The 19,720-nt window shown below is 37.6% G+C and overlaps 1 protein-coding gene across 1 annotated transcript in view; it reads left to right on the plus strand.

The window, feature by feature from the left end:
- The window catches only part of LOC104529687 (DNA repair protein XRCC4-like), a gene marked incomplete at its 5' end in the record, with an annotated part of 34,781 nt that extends 15,420 nt beyond the window's left edge, over positions 1–19,361 (plus strand). Inside the window, one exon of the mRNA XM_010174059.1 lies at positions 19,213–19,361. Coding sequence (XP_010172361.1) covers positions 19,213–19,361 — 149 coding nt within the window. The remainder of the gene's footprint in view (positions 1–19,212) is intronic.
- Between the last annotated feature and the right edge of the window lie 359 nt (positions 19,362–19,720).

Consider the following 19,720-nt stretch of genomic DNA (forward strand, 5'->3'; position numbering starts at 1 on the left):
ATTTATTAATGACTTGTATCAGTTGAGACTCTTGTCTTGCTGTGTTAGAGTTGCACATAAGAATGAAGTGGTGGATTTTCAGGCATTACTGAAGTGGCCAGTTGGCTTACTGCAAAAGAATGCAAGTATGCAGCCATGGGGGTCAAAGGAAATATGACACATACCTCACAAGCAGAGGAGGAACAGCACTGAAGAGTATCCTCCATGCAAGAAAGTCAAAAGGTTTGGGGGTGAATAGAGGAGAAAGGAGAAAAAAGTATGAATGGTGAATTTTTGAGGAAACAGCACAGGAAGAGGTTACTTTACTGCTGATCTAATAGAATGCCTGTAGCTGTTGATTTAGTCACAGGGGATGGGTGATGGTAAATTAGGCAAATGTCTACTTAGCTTTTTGGTAATTTTGGCTGTTGAAACACCATCACTTTGGACATACATAGCTACTGTTGCTTCTATATTTGGACTTCTGTATGGACTGTTTGATAGCTAAGTCTTTGAGCCTGTGTATAACACTGAACTGACAGAGACAGAGCAGCTCCGCTTCTAACAATGAATTATGGAGAAGAGGAGAAACTTGGTAATTTTTGGATGGATATAAAAAGCAGCTGGACCTTTAGATTAAATGAGTTTTCAATCACTACACTGTGCTGTCATTCAATTGAATATTATGTGGCCTATTTTTATTTTACTTTGTTGTTTTTTATGTCTCCTCATGTTTAAAACCACGTCATTAACCCATGAAATTTAGGAGTGTGTTCTGCCAAGTGTTTGTAAGCTCTGAGAATATTAACAAATCACGAAACAAGTACAAGTTGCCATCAAGATACAGCTGAAAATTAAATACACATTCTTGCTGGGTGCCTAGGAGGGATAAGCTCCTGTTGTGCACTTAACTTTTGCAGATGAAGCTTCTCCTATGAACATGTTTTATCTTTTCATCAAAATGAGGAAGAGAGTTGTTTTATTTCTGGAATTTCTAGTTCATATTTTGAAGAAACAGTTGAGGCTTAGAGCTTTTAGGGAGATGTAAAAAGTGCTTCTAGCCACCAAGCACCTGATGAAGGTTTTTGTCACTTGTGACATGAATACATCTGTCTTTTCCCTGTAATCAGAGGTGGACGTGGGTTGTAAATGATGGAAATATGATCTTCAATTTCCCACCTTCCTGCGTCTAAACTGATTTTTTTGGAGAAAGAAATGAAAGGTGTTGCACAGCTAACCATTACACTGAGCAGCAAACCCCAATTATTGCAAGCTGATGACATTGACTACCTCAGACCAAAGGTAAAGTCAGATCTCTATCATGAGTCCTATCATAGAATCATCGTATGTTGTGAGTTGGAAGGGACCCACAAGCATCATCAAATCCAACTCTTGCCCTAGCGTAGGACAATCCCAACATTCAGACCATGTGTCTGAGGGTGTTGTCCAAGTGCTTCTGGAATCTTGTCAGGCTTGGTGCCATGAGCAACTCCCTGGGGAGCCTGTTGCAGTGCTCCACCACCCTCTGCCTCAAGAGCCTTTTCCTCATGTCCAACCTCAACCTCCCCTGGCACATCTTCCTGCCATTTCCTCTGCTCCTGGCATTTGTTGGTGGCCAGAGAGAAGAGATCAGCGCCTGCCCCTCCTCTTCCCCCTAAAGGAGGAAGAAAGACTCATGTCAGGAGCCTCCTGCTTGTGAAACAAGGCAGAGATTAGAAGATTTTCACTGGGGAATTTTTAAGGGCTATGAGTGCTTTCAGGGTATCCTAAAGATATTGGGACCATGACATTTGATGTCAGTCATTTTCAGAAAGCATCAGCAAGGTCAAAACTGTGATTGGCCTTACATTTGTGCACATGTGTGAGTGAATTATATTACTTTCTGAGGTATTGAACTACTTACTGATGGTTTATTCTTTACTTGGTCACAACAGTTGGTTCAGGAACTGTGTAGTGGAAAAAGAACTTATTTCTAGGCATGCAAACATCAAAAAGCTGTTTAAATGTCTGAGAACTTCCTGATGGGCTTGGTAGCATGATTAAATGTTGATAATCTGGGAAAAATAATAGGTGGGAAATAATACATTACTTTGGGAACGAGCACAATTCCCACTGCATCCTGAGAGAAGGAGAGTCTTGTCCACCTCATACTGGGCCTTTGAGGAGGTAGTCATTAAGCTTAGGAGAGCTAAGGAGAGGAGATGATTTATTGCTTCCCTGCTTATCCCTCAAGACAGGATAACTATGGATAGAAGAAATAGTCATCCCATTGTAAGTGGTATATCATCCCTCAGTGTATGCCTTGCTTGTGAGGTTTGGGTGATGTTCAGGGGATTGAAGTTACTTTTATGTGCAGAGAAAGGCCAACTCTGCGAATGTTTCTCTGTTCTTTGAAGACTGTACTGACCATCCAGATAAGCAGCCTCTTTTGGGAGATGTTTATATTTTACGGTTAAAATATGTTGTTTTAAATAGCTTTTGAAAGCTTCAGCCCTAGCAAGGTTGTGTCTATGGCCTCCTGAGGAGCATTTTCTCTGCATGAACAATGCAAAATTGCCTTAAAATAACTTGCTGGTAAGTTGTCCCTGGGCAAGTAGACTGTCTGTCAGCAGGTCTCTGTTCAGCTGGAAGGAAAGGAGTGGGCAGAGGGAGACTGCACCGTCTGGGGCAGATGTGACATAGCAGAGCAAAGGGAGAACCCTCAGTTCCTGTCTTCTGGTGGAAGACAAGGTATAAATGTGTGGTAGAGATTAGGGATTTTGTAGCTCTTTTACAAGCTGGAAGAAAGGAACTGTGCCTGTTTCACTCTGTGCTGCTCTGCCTTTCTGCAGCAAGGAGGTTTAAGAGTAAAGGGCAGATCAAGTTGCATTTCCTTTTTTTTTTCTCTTTTTTTTTAGAAAATAGGATGTTAGACAAGTAAAAGCAGCACTGCTTTTAGGTGAGTGTAAGCTATTTCCCACTTCATCCCCCTCTCTTTAATGTGGCTTGCTAAAAATCCTCTGGTACAGGAGAAAAGTGAAATCACATTTGTTAACAGTAGCCATTGGTTCAGTCAGTCTTGACCCTTATCTCGGTGACAGTGTATTAACCCTGACCTGTGCTGGGTATCTATATCCTGTGTCTGGGGTAGGAAACTGGAAGGCAAAACAACAAACAAGCCCTTCCTTCCAGAAGTCTGGTGTCTGAGAGTGAACTGCCCATGTCTCCCGATCGCTCAGGCTGGGTCGGTGCTGCTGCTCTTGCCATACAGAAATACACTGACAATTTAATTCCTGGCCACATCTCGGGATAAATCATCCTTTTGCTGCACATGAGTCTGAGGAACTTTAAAATCCTTGTCTAGGAGAAAGCAGCGCTTTGAGCCACTAAACTCACACAGTGATTTATGGTAGGAAAGATTCTGAAAGCAGTTTCTGGTAAAGAGAGAGTGGCTTTCTTTTCCTTAGATATCCTTGGATAATAAGATCAACACACTTCTTGTTATTAGTAAAAATAGTTTTAGCGAGAATAACAGGTGTTTTTGTCGTAAAGGCTACTGAGACTAAATCGTGAAGGTACATAACATTTCCCTTTTTTATGGGACAAAAACAAGAGGCTCTGAAATGGCTGCCTTGATACACAACCATGCAGGCTAACAGCGATCTGGGGACCAGCTAGCTGCGTGGTCTTGGAGCCCGTCATAGCATCTGGGAATGTCCTCCTCAAACTGGTCTGGCCATACAACTCTGCTTGACTTTTCCAGGGTTAGGAAAGATTTATTATATCAAATAGAATGCCATATTCTGGGATACGTATGGTGTGTTAATGAGTTAAAACTGAGTGTTTTACAGAATAGTCATGGTGGTGCTTTTTTTCCTTCCTAATTCAGAGCTTGTGGAGAAGGAAAAGAAGAATCAACTGTAAACCCTTTTGATATTTGTTTTGAAAAAGTACAAAATTACTATGTAAGCTTTTACTAGAAAAAAAAAAATATGGTAAGAAGGATTCCAGGTGTCTCTCAGGTAATGATATTACTTATCTGCCTTTTCAGGAAGTACAATTTAAAATGACTGTGTTCATGCACAGCATGCAATTAGTCTTTTGCTTTGTTTTGTGTATTTCACCAGTAAGCTGTCCCAGAATAATACTCTGAATTCTCAATTGATGTAATTCATTATAGTTCCATTAACTTCCAGCGAGGCTACTCTGGTTTATTCTGGCTCCGTTTCTGGCCAAAGTGTTCAATTCTGAATATGTAATAAAAGTGTTAGTCATCTTAACAGCCGTTATTCACATTAGTATTTTGGGCCCAGTCCTGGATGTTTTAATGTGTTTTTTGTTGATCAACAAAGAGGGTGTTGTGCACAGCAGGGTATACAAGGGCAAAGATTAGATGTATCTTTCTCTGCTTTTGAACTTTATTCTGACGTTTTTACTCTTTTTTCATAAGATTCTCCTCCACGAGTAGTCTAATCAGAGCTGGTCTTCCTGGGAGGCATGCTGCCAAAATAACAGTCAGTACCAGCGACCATGGGACTGAGGGCAGTACTGTGAAGGCTTCCCTGCCTAAACTTGAGCAGACAGGGAAAGAAAACATTTTTTTAAATGTCTGATTTGGAACTCTCTGTGATTTTAATTTTTTTTTTCTTTTTAAGTCAACTATACCAGTATAATAATGATTAATCCATTCCAACAAAAGAAAATTATAGGTTTTCAAGTTTTTTTTTTAGACAAGTATTATGATAGTTAGAAGAAATATCAGTTAAAGACAGAAATTCTAGTATTAAATAATATCAATATTATTATTTCTAAGGATCAAACTTTCAATATAGTACTATTTAGGATAGCTGGAGTACTGGTAAGATGTAGCCTGTAATGTGAGAAAATATGATACTAATATTCTCTGTTGTCCATTTTTTCTTGGAAATAGTCAAAAATCAAATGAGATGGTATTTTCTGCTTATAGAACCTTGTTATGGCTTTCTATCATCTCAAACACCAGCCACTTAACCTAGTGACCTTTATTCTGATTTTACTGTTGGTGAGCTTAATTCTGTCTTTGTACCTGGAAACACTTTTTTTTCCTTTTGGTTTTTCAGAAAATGTCATAATAAAATCATGCATACTTTCTAAGATCTTCGGCAAATTTTGCTGGAAATAACCCACTGACATTCTTTCTTTGAAGACATCATGTTTTTATAGTATTTCATCACTAGAATTTAGTATGTGGTTTATATCATGACGATCATCCCTTCATATTCTCCCTGCAGCAAGGTGCCAGAGACAAAACTCTCTTCAGTCTAAATCAATCTGTTAAATTGTCTGCTGGTTCTAGCAGTGTATATATCATTTAGTCCTGTTTCTTTAAAAGTGTGGGGGCAGTTTTTGGAACCATATTAAGCAAAAGTATTTAATCTACCATTGCCATTTGTGGAATTCTTTTTTTGGATGCCTTGGCAGTTCTCTCGTAAGATCAATGTTGCCATGCTGCCTTTTCCTCACCATCTTTCACAGATGATCAACGTTACTTTTTCTTGCAGACAGAATAGATTAAATAATTGGTTTCCATGCATTTCTTCGCACGTGCATTGAATGATCTGCACACATATTTCTGTTCCATCCCTTTGTAAAGGAGGTTTTTTTGTCTCCTGTCCTTTGCTGATCTTCTGGAGTGCTATTCTGATAAACTCCATGTCTGCAATTTAGGCTTGAACCGTGTTGTGGTCGGGAAAGGAGTGTGTATTTACACCCTGTGTATTTAAATCCCATTTTCTCTAAGCTTTCTTTAGCTACAGGGAGACTGTATTACTTTTTATAAAGAAACCACCTTACCATTACAGTGACTGTTGTTTTGGAGGAATGTCAGGAAGTGTTTAAATTTCCACACAACCTTAATAATTTAAATGAATTTTTGGTGGTAAAAGTGCGTGAGAATTTCTCAGTGTAATGAAATTACTAAATACCTTAAACATACCTTAAACACAGAAAAGTATTTTCTTCTTCCATATAGATATTTTGAGCTTGCATAAAATAAACAACCATAAATTATCCCTATATATAGATATCCCTATATATATTTTTTTATATTTTTTTTAAATCATTGCATGTTGATAGACGGGTAGAGGAATTGCAGGAAGCTTTGCCAGTCCAAGCTGTGCTCTGTTCTTAAGTAATTTCTCAGGCTGCTGCACACTGCAAAAGGCTAGTCTGATTATCAGAAAGGCTTAGTAGTAAGAGTCTTCATCAGAAGAAAATAGTGTGTTTCCTAGGCTTGAGCATGTGTTGTTTTGTGTTATTAAGTGGGTTTGGTTATTTAGGTAATTAAAAACCTGGCATTCCCATTTTAATAAAGTATTTTCGTGGTGCCTCTTGGCCCTTGTGAGTTGTAGGGACACTGGCTGGGGAAGGATACATGGAACATTAGCACAGCTCAGGGCGTGATCCTGTTTTTTCTTACTGAGAAGTGGAGTTTTTGCCATATGGAAAGACTATCCCAGAGTTAGTGGATCCCAGGGGAGCAAAGCCAGTTCTCTATAACGAGTCTGGATGTGACTCTTACCAACACACCACACAATTACTTTCATCTTGCATCCTGGCTGTGCGTCTCTGTCTGATTAACTTGGGGCCATAGTCTTTTGCTGTTCATTTTCACCATTACCCTTTAAAATTTCCCTGAACATTTTCCAGTTTGTCAATAACAATGTGTTTCATAGGTGGTTTCATGATGTAGGTTAAAGCTTCTGAAGTTGAGCTCTTTTCTAACTACATCTTCAGCTGTGGTCTGTTGGTGGTGACCTTTGCACATGTGTACAGCCCAGCCAGGTCAGGAGAGCCCTGCAGATGTCCAGGGACCTGATGAAGAAAAACAGCCCAGGTCAGAATGTAAAGACAAGTCTTGAGTCCTATCATAAGTTTTATGATCCGTTCACAATGAATAATAAATGATGAATAAAAGTTAAAATTATGCTATTTGTCATGTGGACTGCATTGTAAGCATTTAAAATAAGTTGTTATAGATTAAACCAGCCTCTTGATTCTGACTGAGACATGCTAATTGATAATTTTTTGTTCGTTGTATGTTAAAATCTTTTACATGATCAGATTTCATGTTCATTGCTCAGTAGATTTTATAATAAATATTAATGTATTGCTGCTCTCAAAGTACTTACTGAGATCTTTAAATTTCTTTATTCTCAGAACCTCTTAGAGTAACCAAAATTACCTGTAGCATTTTCCACAGCAAAATTATCCTCTGATGTTGATTGAAAGTGTGCCAGTGCATCTGCCATAAAAACGTTAATGTCATGTCTGACTGAGACACATGCACCTTCTACGTTCATCATTTCTGAATCCATTATAAGGACCTTAATGGTAGCTATAGACATGCCATAATGACATCTTAAATGCTGTCTTTAAATTCACAGCATGAAAAAGCCTTTTAGAAACAGTGTATGAAAAAAAGCAGGCAGCTAACAGCAATTTGTGGAATAATATTCACGGCGTGTCTTTTATTTAGTGGAGGTATTATATTAATTTCAATAGAAATGAATGGGTCTAGAAAGCTTGTAGTGTAAATAGAACTTTGTTCCTAGTGAATGACATTTGAGACCTCAGGCCAGCTTGCTTGTTTCACAGCAAACATAAAAATTCATGCTAGAGTTTGGAAGTTTAAAAAAAAGAAACACAATAGAAATGTAAGATCTAAAGCATATTAAATTTGGAAAAAGGGCATAAACATACAGAAAGCACAATATAAATATTCTAAAAATCCCTTCTGTAACAAGGTTATTTGGAAAGGGCATGAGCTTCTCATGAAACAATCTTTGAGAAGAAAGGGGTTTGGACTTTGTTATAATTCTATCAAGGACTTTGTATAGTCACTTTTGGGGGAATGACCTCCTTTTTTACCAGTTACCACAATACACTCAGTTTATCTCAAATCTTGCTACAGGCAGAAATAGGAAAGGGGAATGGATAGAAAAGAAGGAAATACTAAATCTTATGGATTCCACCCAAAATAATCATCACTGAAGCCCAGAGGATGCTGGAGCAAAGCATGGGCTTTTCCGAGGATGTCTTCCAGAGTCATGTCTAATTTCCCAGTTTTCACTTCAGTATTCAAGACATTGAATACTTTGGGCAGTGGTTTACTCTTTAAAATATTTACTTTAAATAAAAATAAAAAATTAAACAAAACAAAACCAAACCAAAACCCCCAGTTTTGATCCATATTAGTCTGAAGTTATTTTCTTAATTACACAGTTTATAATATTGACATGACCTTTGATCCTGTCAGTAGTAGTTTGATTGTATTAATCAGACTTTATTTTCTCAACAGTTTTCTATCAACACTGATTGGAAGGTTATAACACTTCATAATTTTTCACATCCTGAAGAATCATATCAGCCATTGGAGTGGCTCACTGGGCTGTTGGATCCCAAGCTTATTTGTGACTGAGCCTTGCTTGCCAAAACTGGCCCTTTCCTCATGCCTACCCACCCCAGGAGTCACCATTTCCTCCACAGAGCATTGGCCTCCCTTGCCCTCTCCATCCTCCAGAATCCCTACACTCATGCACATAATTGTTGTCTACAGGAATAATATGTTTTAGCTGCTCTGAAGTTTACAGAGGTGCCTCTATCCTTTGGACCTGGCTTATATGATCATTTTCATTCCTCAGTGTCAAGGTATTTTATAAAGTCAAGTAAACATTACTCATGGCTTATACACAAGGAGCCAAAGCATGGATATTCATCAAGGTCATTGGTAGGATCAGGAACAGATCCCGTGTCTCCCTAAATGCAGTGCAGGACCCTGCATGTTGGATAACTTTGATCCTTAGAAAATTATTTGTAGTGTAGGATGCCAGAAGATTATGGGATTGGGAAAAAAAAAATTATTAAACTCAACTTCTGCTTATAGATTCCAGAAGATTTTATCCATGCTTAGGTACCCAAGTCTTATTCAAATATTGAGTAGTAAAAAATACTCCCTAAGAACGTGATGAAATTAAGTCATAGAATCATAGACTGGTTTGGGCTGGAAGGGACCTTTAAAGGCCATCTAGTCCAACCCCCCCTGCAGTGAGCAGGGACACCTTCCACCAGATCAGGTTGCTCAGAGCCTCATCCAGCCTGACCATGTATGTTTCCAGGAATGGGGCTTCTACCACCTCTCTGGGCAACCTGTGCCAGGGTTTCACCACCCTCATTGTAAAAAATTTCTTCCTTGTATCTAGTCTAAATCTCCCCTCTTTCAGTTGAAAACCATTGCCCCTTGTCCTGTCACTACAGGCCCTGATAAAAAAATTGTCTCCTTCTTTCTTATAGGCCCCCTTCAGGTACTGGAAGGTCTCTAGAACATCTCCCTTGAACCTTCTCTTCTCCAGGCTGAACAGCCCCAACTCCCTCAGCCTATCCTCATAGGAGAGGGGTTCCATCATTTCACACTAACTAGGAGCAACCACTAGTAACAGGGACTTATAGTTACCACAACTGTAGAAAGAATTAGAATTGGGGAACTAGAGGTATAAAGCATGTTAGTAACTTTCTAAGTAACTTCCAGTGCTGTTAGTGCTGTGGAACCACTGTATAAACTGCAGGAGATGTTCCATTTCCTTTTTATTAATTTAATACTTAATCAACATTTTTCTTTTGATGATGAAATTTTGAATGATTAGGCTCTATGCAATCATTAATTACGTATGCTAATATGTAAGGGCAGTTTTAATGTAGCTGGTTTGTGTTCCAAGTTTAAAATCACATACTTTTATGAAGGGACATAGTGCTTGTGTCACTAACTTTTAGAGTAAAATATTTTAAAGCTTGAAATCTGTCATTTTGTTTCTCAAAGAAAACAGGTAGAACTCCATATTTATGTTGCTATATAAATAATATAAGTAGCAAAATAGCCTCTGCTTTGAATGTTGTATTTGCTTAAATATTATTGTACTTCCTTAGTAATACCTAGTGAAATATGGGCAGGCAAAGTTCCTGTTGAAATAGATTTTTATTTTAGATCTTTCCACCTGAAAGGTTTGCTCAGCCTAAAATAGAAATATCTATACCCCTCAAAATTGAATTTATAATATAGTTGAAAAAAAAATCTCAAGGCAGCTTAGAAGATACCACACAATAAAGTTATTGGTAGAGGTTAGTAATTTATCCACCATAAAATGCCATCATTATGAAAACATACATTTTCCAAAGTTACTGCAGCCTGTGGCTTCCCTTGAGTTGTATTGATTTCCTCAAACATTGTTTAATGGGGAAAGAAATCATTCTCGTGGCATAAGAGTCTAAGCTCCAGCTATTTCAAAGCCCTGTGGTGCAGCCTCAGGGCACTGGGCAGGTTATGGCCCGAGCACAGCTTACACTTGTTTTTTAAGACTTCTGTCAGCGCACAGAGGCAGATCTCTCTGGCCTCATGATCCCTGCAGGGTTCTTGGTGCATAAAATATGTGTGTCAAGATGATGGTCTTCTAAACCAGCTAGCTTTTATGTGCATTTCCAGGAGGCAGACTAGATAATCTAAAGACTATTCAAGCACAAGGGCAACCCAGCGCTTTATCCAAAGAAATAAAAAATAAAGGTAAAAGGCTTTATTGTTTACAGATCTTTTTAGTCACTGTTGTATATTTCACCTTCCAAGAGATACAGATTTTGAGCAAAGAAGTTAGCACAACTAACTGTAGTTCAGTTCTTACAAATGCATGCCTGGGGGGTTTGAGACTTATTGTTAGTATTAATTCAGAAGCCGTATTTCAAAGTGCTCATAAATAGCTATATTACTTTATCTTCACATTCTAAATAGCATTATGGGTGACCATTTTACATAAAGGTTAACAAAATAATCTCTTACTGATATGAAATCAATGAGTAATATAATTACCATTATTCAAACTCTTCTTTAGGACTGATATTTGAAATATGAGGCTCCACATCCACACAGCCAGGGGTCAAGCATAATAATAAGTATTGTCTGAAATACAGGGTAACCTTGGAGGTAATATGTGGGAGTCCACCACTGTCAATGCCAGGGGCTGGACCCACTGGGCTGGTTTAGCAACATAAGCTGTAGACACCAGAAAAATTTTCTATAGCAAGAGTGATGCCAATTGGAATTCCAGGCATGAGCTATATGTTTTACATGCCTGGTGAGAAATTACTTTAGGCTACACTACCACACATTGAATCAGAAGATCACAACCCAGAATTTTTTTCCAAAGCTTTTCTTAGCTTCTTGTTTTTAATTCTTCCATCTCTCTGTTTTGTTGATTTGTTTACTTGACCTGCATGCTGTTTAGTATCTCTTGGGAATGCTGTTCAGAAGCCTCCTACCTCCACCCTGGGTGGTACAGATGATCCAAATTGAACATCAGGGGAGTCTAGAGGATGACTCCAGCAAACAGTCACACCCGGGACAGTGACTTCATCTAAACCTTTTCAGACGATGACTTTTTAAATGCTCTTGCTTCAACTCAGATGTGCTGGTGTGCTAGACGATGGCACATTCAACTGTGGTACACAAAAATCATCCTCATTGGGCAGCATTAATACAGAGTTTCAAAAAAGATTAGAAGGTCAGAGATGGAAAAGGATGCAGGAAAACTGCATGTAATAAATCTGGACTTTCAGTGGGTCGTTGGAAAGCTGGCACATGCTGTTGCTGAGCAGCCTAACTCATCACCAAACAGCCTTTGTCTAGTCAAGAACCACCGCAGCATCTGAGTCGCCAACGTTGCTGTTGCTTCTGTCAAGCACCCATTGAAAAATAAAGCAGGGAAAGCAACTTTAGTTGTTAGTAGATTTCAAATATCAAAATGGAAATCTCCTAACTTTCACTGTTTCATAATGGAGCCTCTACCTGACCCACATCAGGAAAGATTTGAGCACATTATAAATCTTTCTGTTTGTATTGTAAGGCAAGTACCAATTTTTAGGGGCTGGAGACATTACAAATATATAGTATACAGCTGGGTACTGTGAGGATTTTCAAGATCGCTGGGTAAAAATCATAACCGTATATGTTATAACCTTTGACAACATTTATAACCAGTGACTTTCTTAGAATTACTAAAGTATTTTTAACAACATACATTATTATGGATTATTGAAAATTAGTATCTCATCTGATGAAGTACATATGGCTTATTAAAATATTCCATATCAAACTATTTTTAAAGGATTTCTCCTAGATATCATGGTTTTGATGATTAAAATTAATGAGCTCCTTCAGAGTCTCTGCAGATATTTGTAAAAGTGCATTCTTTTTTTCCCCTGTGATATTTTGATATATGAAAAGAGACTATTTCATGCTTCCTGACCAAACTTATTATTTGCTTGTCAAATTTATCCTGATTTTTCTTGCCATCTAGTTTCAAGACAATATGAACTGGTAACAGATGAGCACCTGAGTTGGCTCCAATAAATAAGCCTTGAGAAGGAAACCCTGTGTCAACCAGATTTTTATTATAACTTGATAAGTTTCCTTGAAGGTTTGAAATAAGCTTTTTTAATTAAGGAAAATAATTGTATTTAAAAAGCTTTTGAAAAAGGGTGACATCAGGAGAAGAATAGGCTTTGCAAATAGAAAAGTCTACACGTTAAGACTTAGGAGGCTTTGTCAGTGGTAATAGAGTCTAGCAAGGCAAAATGTAAACTTCCTTACTGAATTAGATACAATTTATAAATTTTGTATAGCTGGATCTAAACTTTATGCTGGAGTTGTTTTAAAATGTGTCTTCATAAACACTTCCCATGGAGATATTCTTTATAAAAATAAACGTTAATAACTAACTGACAGGGAATTTATAGAACTGCAGTCTCAACTGCCTTTAGGCCCCATGGGATTACGGTACAGTAAACCCAAATTTATACAAAGACTGAAATATAAAGTAGAACAGAACAAAGGGAGTGGAGAATGGTTCTTACTGTTTTCCTAAAATTAAAATAGTGACATATTCCTGTTACTTTCACTGAAGCATATACTTGAACCGTAAATACCGATGTTTAGTTTTGGATCTCTGAGTGATCTAAATGGCTCTGTTTCTAATGAAAAATGCCTGATTATGACCAGAATGTGTATATACAAGATAACTTTAGCGTAGGTAGAAATGGTGTTTCCTAAATTGCCTGTCAAGAATGACTTAATCCTACTTTGCAGGAATTGCCTACATCAGTGAGACTCGTTCATTTCCATACCCATTCAGTTAGGAGACTCTCTGCTGAGAATGTCAAAGAGATGCTAATTATTATCAGCTATGTGATCCCTTAGGAATTAGGCTGAGACTGAGAAACCACAGTGATTACTGAAGTTACACTGTAGTCAAGGATTAAAGTGATGAGTTCTGCTCCCCCCCCAACTTTTTTTTTTCTTTCATGGCTTGGGAAGCAGCTGTCACAGGCAGTCCTGGTGCTCTTTAGGTGATGATTTTGTCACCACTTTGTCCTCTTTCAGTCTAGTTTATCTACTACTAATACCATGCAAGGGCAAAAGCAGGAGAGGCAGTAATTGTATGTGCAGCCTGATTGTTTCCCAAAGAAACCATCCTAGAGAAAATGGCAGGATCCTTGAGCAAGGGGCTGATTTTAAGTTGAATAATCTGCTTGAGTAACTCTGTGGAGCAACCCATACTGCCTGCAGTTAAGCAGAATTCAACCAGGATATTCTGTTCTGTTAACAGGGTGGCTCTGGGATGAATTTAGTGGACCTATGATAGCATTAATATCTGAAGATCTGAACAAATTTTCAGAAGTCCTTACTATTCTGATGAAAAAAGAATCAGGTAGATTTTCATTCAGATTAGAAGTTAAAATTGACAGACTTTTTTGCTGCTGTTGTTAAAATCTCCAGGATAGGAGATCATTTTAAATAAAGGCAAGTCCTTTTCTTAAGGAAAAATGCCTGTTCCCTTTATAAATCTTTCCTGTTGCATTCTTCTATTCCAATCCAAAAATAAATAAGGATTTTTTTTTTATATAACTGCAAAGTCTTTATTGTGAGCATAGCAAGTTTACAATGCTAAATATGTTTTATTCAGTAGTACAGGCCAGAAATGTGAATATTCCTTGACTCCATTTGACACTGATGACTGGTTTTAAAATTACCATGTTATGTCCCGACAATTCAATGACATAAATCTGAGAGCAATACAGTGTTCAAATATGTTTTCCTTTGCTGTGTTTCCATTTCTGGAGTGACTGGTTAATCTAGAATCAATCCTGTGCATTATAAGCAGTAGGACAAATCCCATGTGGGCTGTGGCTGTAGGGCTATATTAGCAAAGGGTGCAGCCCATTCTGATGTAACTCAGCGTGCTGAGGAATACGGACGTTGAGAGAGAAAAAAGTAATTTATCAAGGGAAACAAATGATCAGTATTTAAGATAACAAAAAACATGTGATACACTTGAGGCTAATTACCAACAGGATAGAAATACAAGCAACTGGAAACACTGGTGTAGTCTTTCAACTATAAACAGCAAGGTCCAGGTTGTGCTTTCACCCATATTACATTAAAAGTCAGCAACAGATCATTTGCAAAATACTATTAGAGTGCATTGTTTTAATCTGGACCTACACAAAACAGTTTAGCTGAGGAGGGGTAGCAGCTCTACCAGATGTTTTGGGTGATAGGAACAAATTAAATAGATGTGTTCAAGTTTGGAGATCCTTTTTTACATCTTAAATATGTGCTAGCAATTAGAAGAGAACTAAAGTTATGTCTGTGACTGTTTCCTATATATAAATCTCATTAACTACTACTTTTTTTTCTTTCTTGCAGTACAGCTTGCAGGAATTCAGATATTGAGAGTATGTTTTCTATGTATGTGAAGTTAGGTCATTGTAAGCAAACAGATTGATCAAATTTGGAGTGCTTCTAGTAATTTTTTCCTTCCTTTGCTCCCTGTTATTTTTTTATGTCAACCCTAGGCTTTTAGTACTGGTTTTAGTCCTTTATTGAGAATAGAGCCTGTCGTGAGAGGAACTGGATTCTGTTTTCTCAGTAAGTACAGCACTATCATTAATAATCAGACAAGTCAAAGCTGTTGAATTTTCATTACTGGTGATGATGTACAGAGATTGAGGGTAGGTAGGGGTATTTTTCAGCCTGAAAAGTGAGTATATATGTTAGATTTCTTTTAAAATAATTGTTTTCTATATATCAAAATAAAGTACTGGAAAAGGCTGGACAAAAAAATATAACTGCACTGCCTATCTTTAACCAAGCTACAGAAATTAATTTTGAAAAAGCTTGTAGTTTTCAGCGATCATGATGCTATGTTAGTACTTTAAACAATGTCAGGATCTGAGCTTGATGCTGGCAGTTGAGCAAAGCTGTCTGCCCCTCTGCATTTCTGCCACGTTCCCTGCAAAGATTTTGCTCTGCACCAGCTCAGTCAGGCAGTTCCTCAGCAAGAGTCTGGCTGGCCAGACACTGCTCCCAGCAGAGATCTTGGGAGAGGTACTGTTGTTCTTTGTGGATGTGAGGTGTTATGTACCAAATGTCTTGAGAAGGAGTCCTGGTATTTTTCTGTATTAGAGAAAAGGCATCTTTTGTTTCCAGTCCCTCAGTATTATGGGACTGTATTGATTTAATTTCAGCCTGACTCTTCCAAACCATAGAATCACAGAATCATAGACTGGTTTAGGTGGGAAGGGACCTTTAAGGGTAATCTAGTCCAACCCCCTGCAGTGAACAGGGACATCTTCAACCAGATCAGGTTGCTCAGAGCTCCATCCAACCTGACCTTGAATGTTTCCAGAGATGGGGCTTCTACCACCTCTCTGGGCAACCTGTGCCAGTGTCCCACCACCCTCAGCATAAACATTTTCTTCCTTATTATCTATTTTTAGTTTTCAGTTTAAGTTATTTTCTAGTCCTTTCTTATTTGAAAACTCCCTTTAGGCACCAGATATTATCACTCTTCAAAACAAACAACAAAATAATACATCAAGAGTTTTTATTTAAAGTCTTTAATCTCCTTAGCATAACTATAGTTCTAGTGCTTGAACTGTGAATCTCTTTCTTGCTCCCTTATCAATCTTGTTTCTTGCAGTTAATTCACCTGCAGAAAGTATGTTATATATTAGGAACATTACCTTTTCTTGATCAACACTTGTTGGTTTAGGTGGCTTGATTAACTGGCTTTCATCAAACAACTCTTGTCTGTATTTAAGTTGGTACTATTCTTCTCAAAGGTATAACAGTCATTCATAGTGTAATACATAATATCAAAGTAAGAAATTTAATTTCACGAGAAGCCAAGGAACTTTACTTCTTTAAAATGATGATGAAATTTAGTCAGTAAAGATTTTCAGAATTAAAAACTAGTTTATGTTCAAGACAGTCTCTCATTTTTCCAAATGATTTTGTGTCAAGCAATGAATAATGTTTTGCTGAAGCTTTCTTTGGCTTTTAGTCAAGTACTATAATTGAATTCATTATTGGAAATTATTTTTGGGCACTGGTAATGAGTGTGTGTTTAAAGTTTTATGGTGATGCATGGTACTTTGAGCTTCAAGTGTATGCCATCTTTTCAGTAGCAGTTTTAATGTAAGAGGTAGTTTGGCTTAAAAGAAACAAACAAATAAAACAAAAAATAAGCATGCCTATGGTGATCAGGCATTATCTATGAGCCAGTCTGCTATTTGTAAGATTGCACTCTAGGCTTTCTGAACTAGAAGCCTTCTTCTCGGTATTACTAAAAGAAACATTCTCACAATAGAAATTGTCAACTTTATTGCAGAGGTTTACTCGGATCATTTAGGTCAATACTTTTTATTCTGCTTGGTTTAATAGGTCATAAGAGCAAAATTTGTTTTCATGGGAAAGGGTAGATTGAGATGCTTAGCAGAAAATTGAGACCCTTTCCCAGCCTGAAGTTAGCACAAATGTAGTACTCTGCAGACAAACATTTCTCTTCCATTTTTCTTCCTTGAGCATCAGTGGGACTGTTGTAGAAGTCAAGCAGGATTTGTGTCTGAACAGTAAACAATTCTGAGTGTGAGGGCCATGAGCACCGTTGCATATTACACAAGTAAAAGCACAGAGACATTATTTATTCAACATCAGCTTTTTGTAGGGTTTGTATATGTAGCTAACCTCTGGATCTACTTTTTGGCAAAAGCAGAGAGTGTGGGAGCAGAACAGCGACAAAGAAGGATAAGAGCTATAGCAGTAAAATTATTCAAGTTTGTTTGGTTCTTGACAGTAAATTGTTCTATGTTTATTAATTGAGAAGGGGCTGACTTCAGAAAGCAAAACTGGAATATATAAAAGAGTATTAGTGTAAATGTTAGATATACTACCCTGAATATGCTGACAGTAAGTAGTAATAACAATCATGAACATATTTTCAACATTTAGCACTGGAAAACTGCATAGCTAGTTAAACTTTATTGTGGAGAATTAGGCTGTAATTTAACCCTTTTCAGCATTTATTATAGGCAATGTAGCTTGTCTGTACTGGACTTTGAAACTTGTTAATTTGCTTGTGCCTTGCAAATATGTCAGCTAATACCTGTTGTCAGCCTACAAAGATCTGTAAATCTGTGGTGTGGTATATTGCATGCTGGTAAAAGCCAAAAGGTTCTGATACTTCAGCCTATGCTTCATTGTAAGCAGTGGTTGCACTGGCTGTGAGGAACATCTATTTACGTGTTTAATTTTGCAGTATTCTTAGTCAGTAGCACTTTTTTTTTTTTTTTTGAGAAACACTGAAGATGTTACTTGTGGATTGCATATTTTCTTCCTTTTTCATTGTCAGTAGATATGGATAACAACTGTGAAAGGAATGAAGAAATAGGACCCATTATTTACCTTCTGTGAAAAGCTTCAGTATTGAATCTCAAATTATGATGTCTTTCATCCATGTGAAGATTAAACCTTCCTAAAACACAGAGAAAGTAATAATCAGGGAAGTTACCATAATAGCATCAGCCTCAGTCACCACATTATTGTTTAATATATTTCAGTTGAAATGTGTGTTCTTCTGGATATCATTATCTTGAAAATTCAAAGCAATTAAATATTTTATTTTTAAAGCAGGCATACCAAATAAAAGCATGCTACAAGATGTTGATGGCTGCAATAAAAATGTCTATGTATCTTCTGTGTGCATTAATAGCAAGGAAAGGGAGAGTTTTAGCTCAAGGAAGGATGCGGCTGTCTTGATGTGTGAGCTTCAAGTAGATAACTGTCAAATGAGAGGGGATTGGTGTTTAAGTGTAGATAATGCATCTTTTAAGAATTTACAAGATAATACAAATGTGAACCAGGTATGAAATCATAGTTTATGCAGTAATGATGGAATTAAAATTGTAGGTAAATGAACCTGGACAGAGCCTACTTCACTTACCTTCACCAGAGAAGTCAGTGGAAACCTAGACAGGTTATCCACTGTCAGGTTGCGAGGTGTTAGGAATTCTCCCTGTTTTCCTTTCAGACTGCAGCTAGTCTTTGTCACTTTGAGAGCTTTAGTCTGAACCAGGGCCACCTGTTCCATGGGTAGAGCAGTAAGCTGGTGTTACTGTTTTTTATGCATGGGTTTGCTCCAGATAAATGATTTCTTGCCTCACTGAGCAGACATCAGGCTGTCCATCAGTCTTTCTACTCCTTGTTTTCAGGGAGTATCCAGCAGAACCTGTAAGGATTTATTGCCTTGAGGTCCATGGTAGCAGAGTGACATTACAAAATATTGATCACAGCAATAAACTTCTCTCAAGGGTTTACCCTAATGAATATTGAAAAATAATTAATTTTGTTTTGTTCTGAGTGTGTATCACTGTTCTGTACTGCAGACCAAGAGTCTGAACAAAGCCATGCAGTAAGCAGAACACTCAAGCTCCTTTCTGGGTGCCATGTGCACATCTTCCTCAACTATTCTGTAGGTGACAAAGACTAACTTCAGGTAGGTGAAACTGGGGTCTATAAGCTCCCTCTCTAGTTACTGTAGTCTACAAGGAGGGATGAGGAGACCATCAGTGTATTTCTGGTTTATAACTGCCCATCTTTCTCTCCACTGACTACAAAGAGATGTCGAAGGAAGCTTATATTTCTAGTTTAAATTTGGTGGTTTTGGGGTTTCCCTTTATGTCATCTATTTGTTTGGACACCAACTGCTGTCAAATCTGAGCCCATCTTAGCAATACAGAGATTTTAATAAAAATAAACAAAATATATTTTAAGAATTGACTTGTAGTACTTCATATTCAAGTTCTTTTCAACTTCAGTCTTTTTCATTTTGGCAGCACCAAAACAAAGAGACTCCTTTCTGGGTAGCCCAGATGTCATTGATACTGCTCCAAGAAGAAAGCGAAGACAAAGGACAGCAAAGGGTGCTGGGACAGGAGCTAAAATGGCTACTTATGAGACAGAACTGCCAGCCAAGGAAAAGTAAGCAGTTTTCAAATGTATTGAATATTTGTATATTTACAGATGTTGGAGAGTTTGTGGCTTGGGTTTTTTTGTGTGTTTTCTTGTGCAGTTTCATATTTCAAACTGCATACTGTTGTGTTGCATTCTGTATAGTAATTTACAGTAATTTTACCCAATTTTGAATAGATGTGAATGATTAAATTGTCAGGCCAAATGACTTACTGATATTAATACATAAAGTGATGACTGTAAAATTATTTTCTTTAACTGACTTGGATAACTCTAAACAAACAGATTGAAGCCTACTAAAATAATGTTCTGTAGGTTACTGTATAACCCAGCAGGCAAAGAAGGATGCATTTATAACAAATATCAAAACTA

The sequence above is a fragment of the Antrostomus carolinensis genome, unplaced genomic scaffold, assembly GCF_000700745.2.
Source record: "Antrostomus carolinensis isolate BGI_N321 unplaced genomic scaffold, ASM70074v2 scaffold22748, whole genome shotgun sequence".
In the NCBI taxonomy this organism is placed as follows: Eukaryota; Metazoa; Chordata; class Aves; order Caprimulgiformes; family Caprimulgidae; genus Antrostomus; species Antrostomus carolinensis.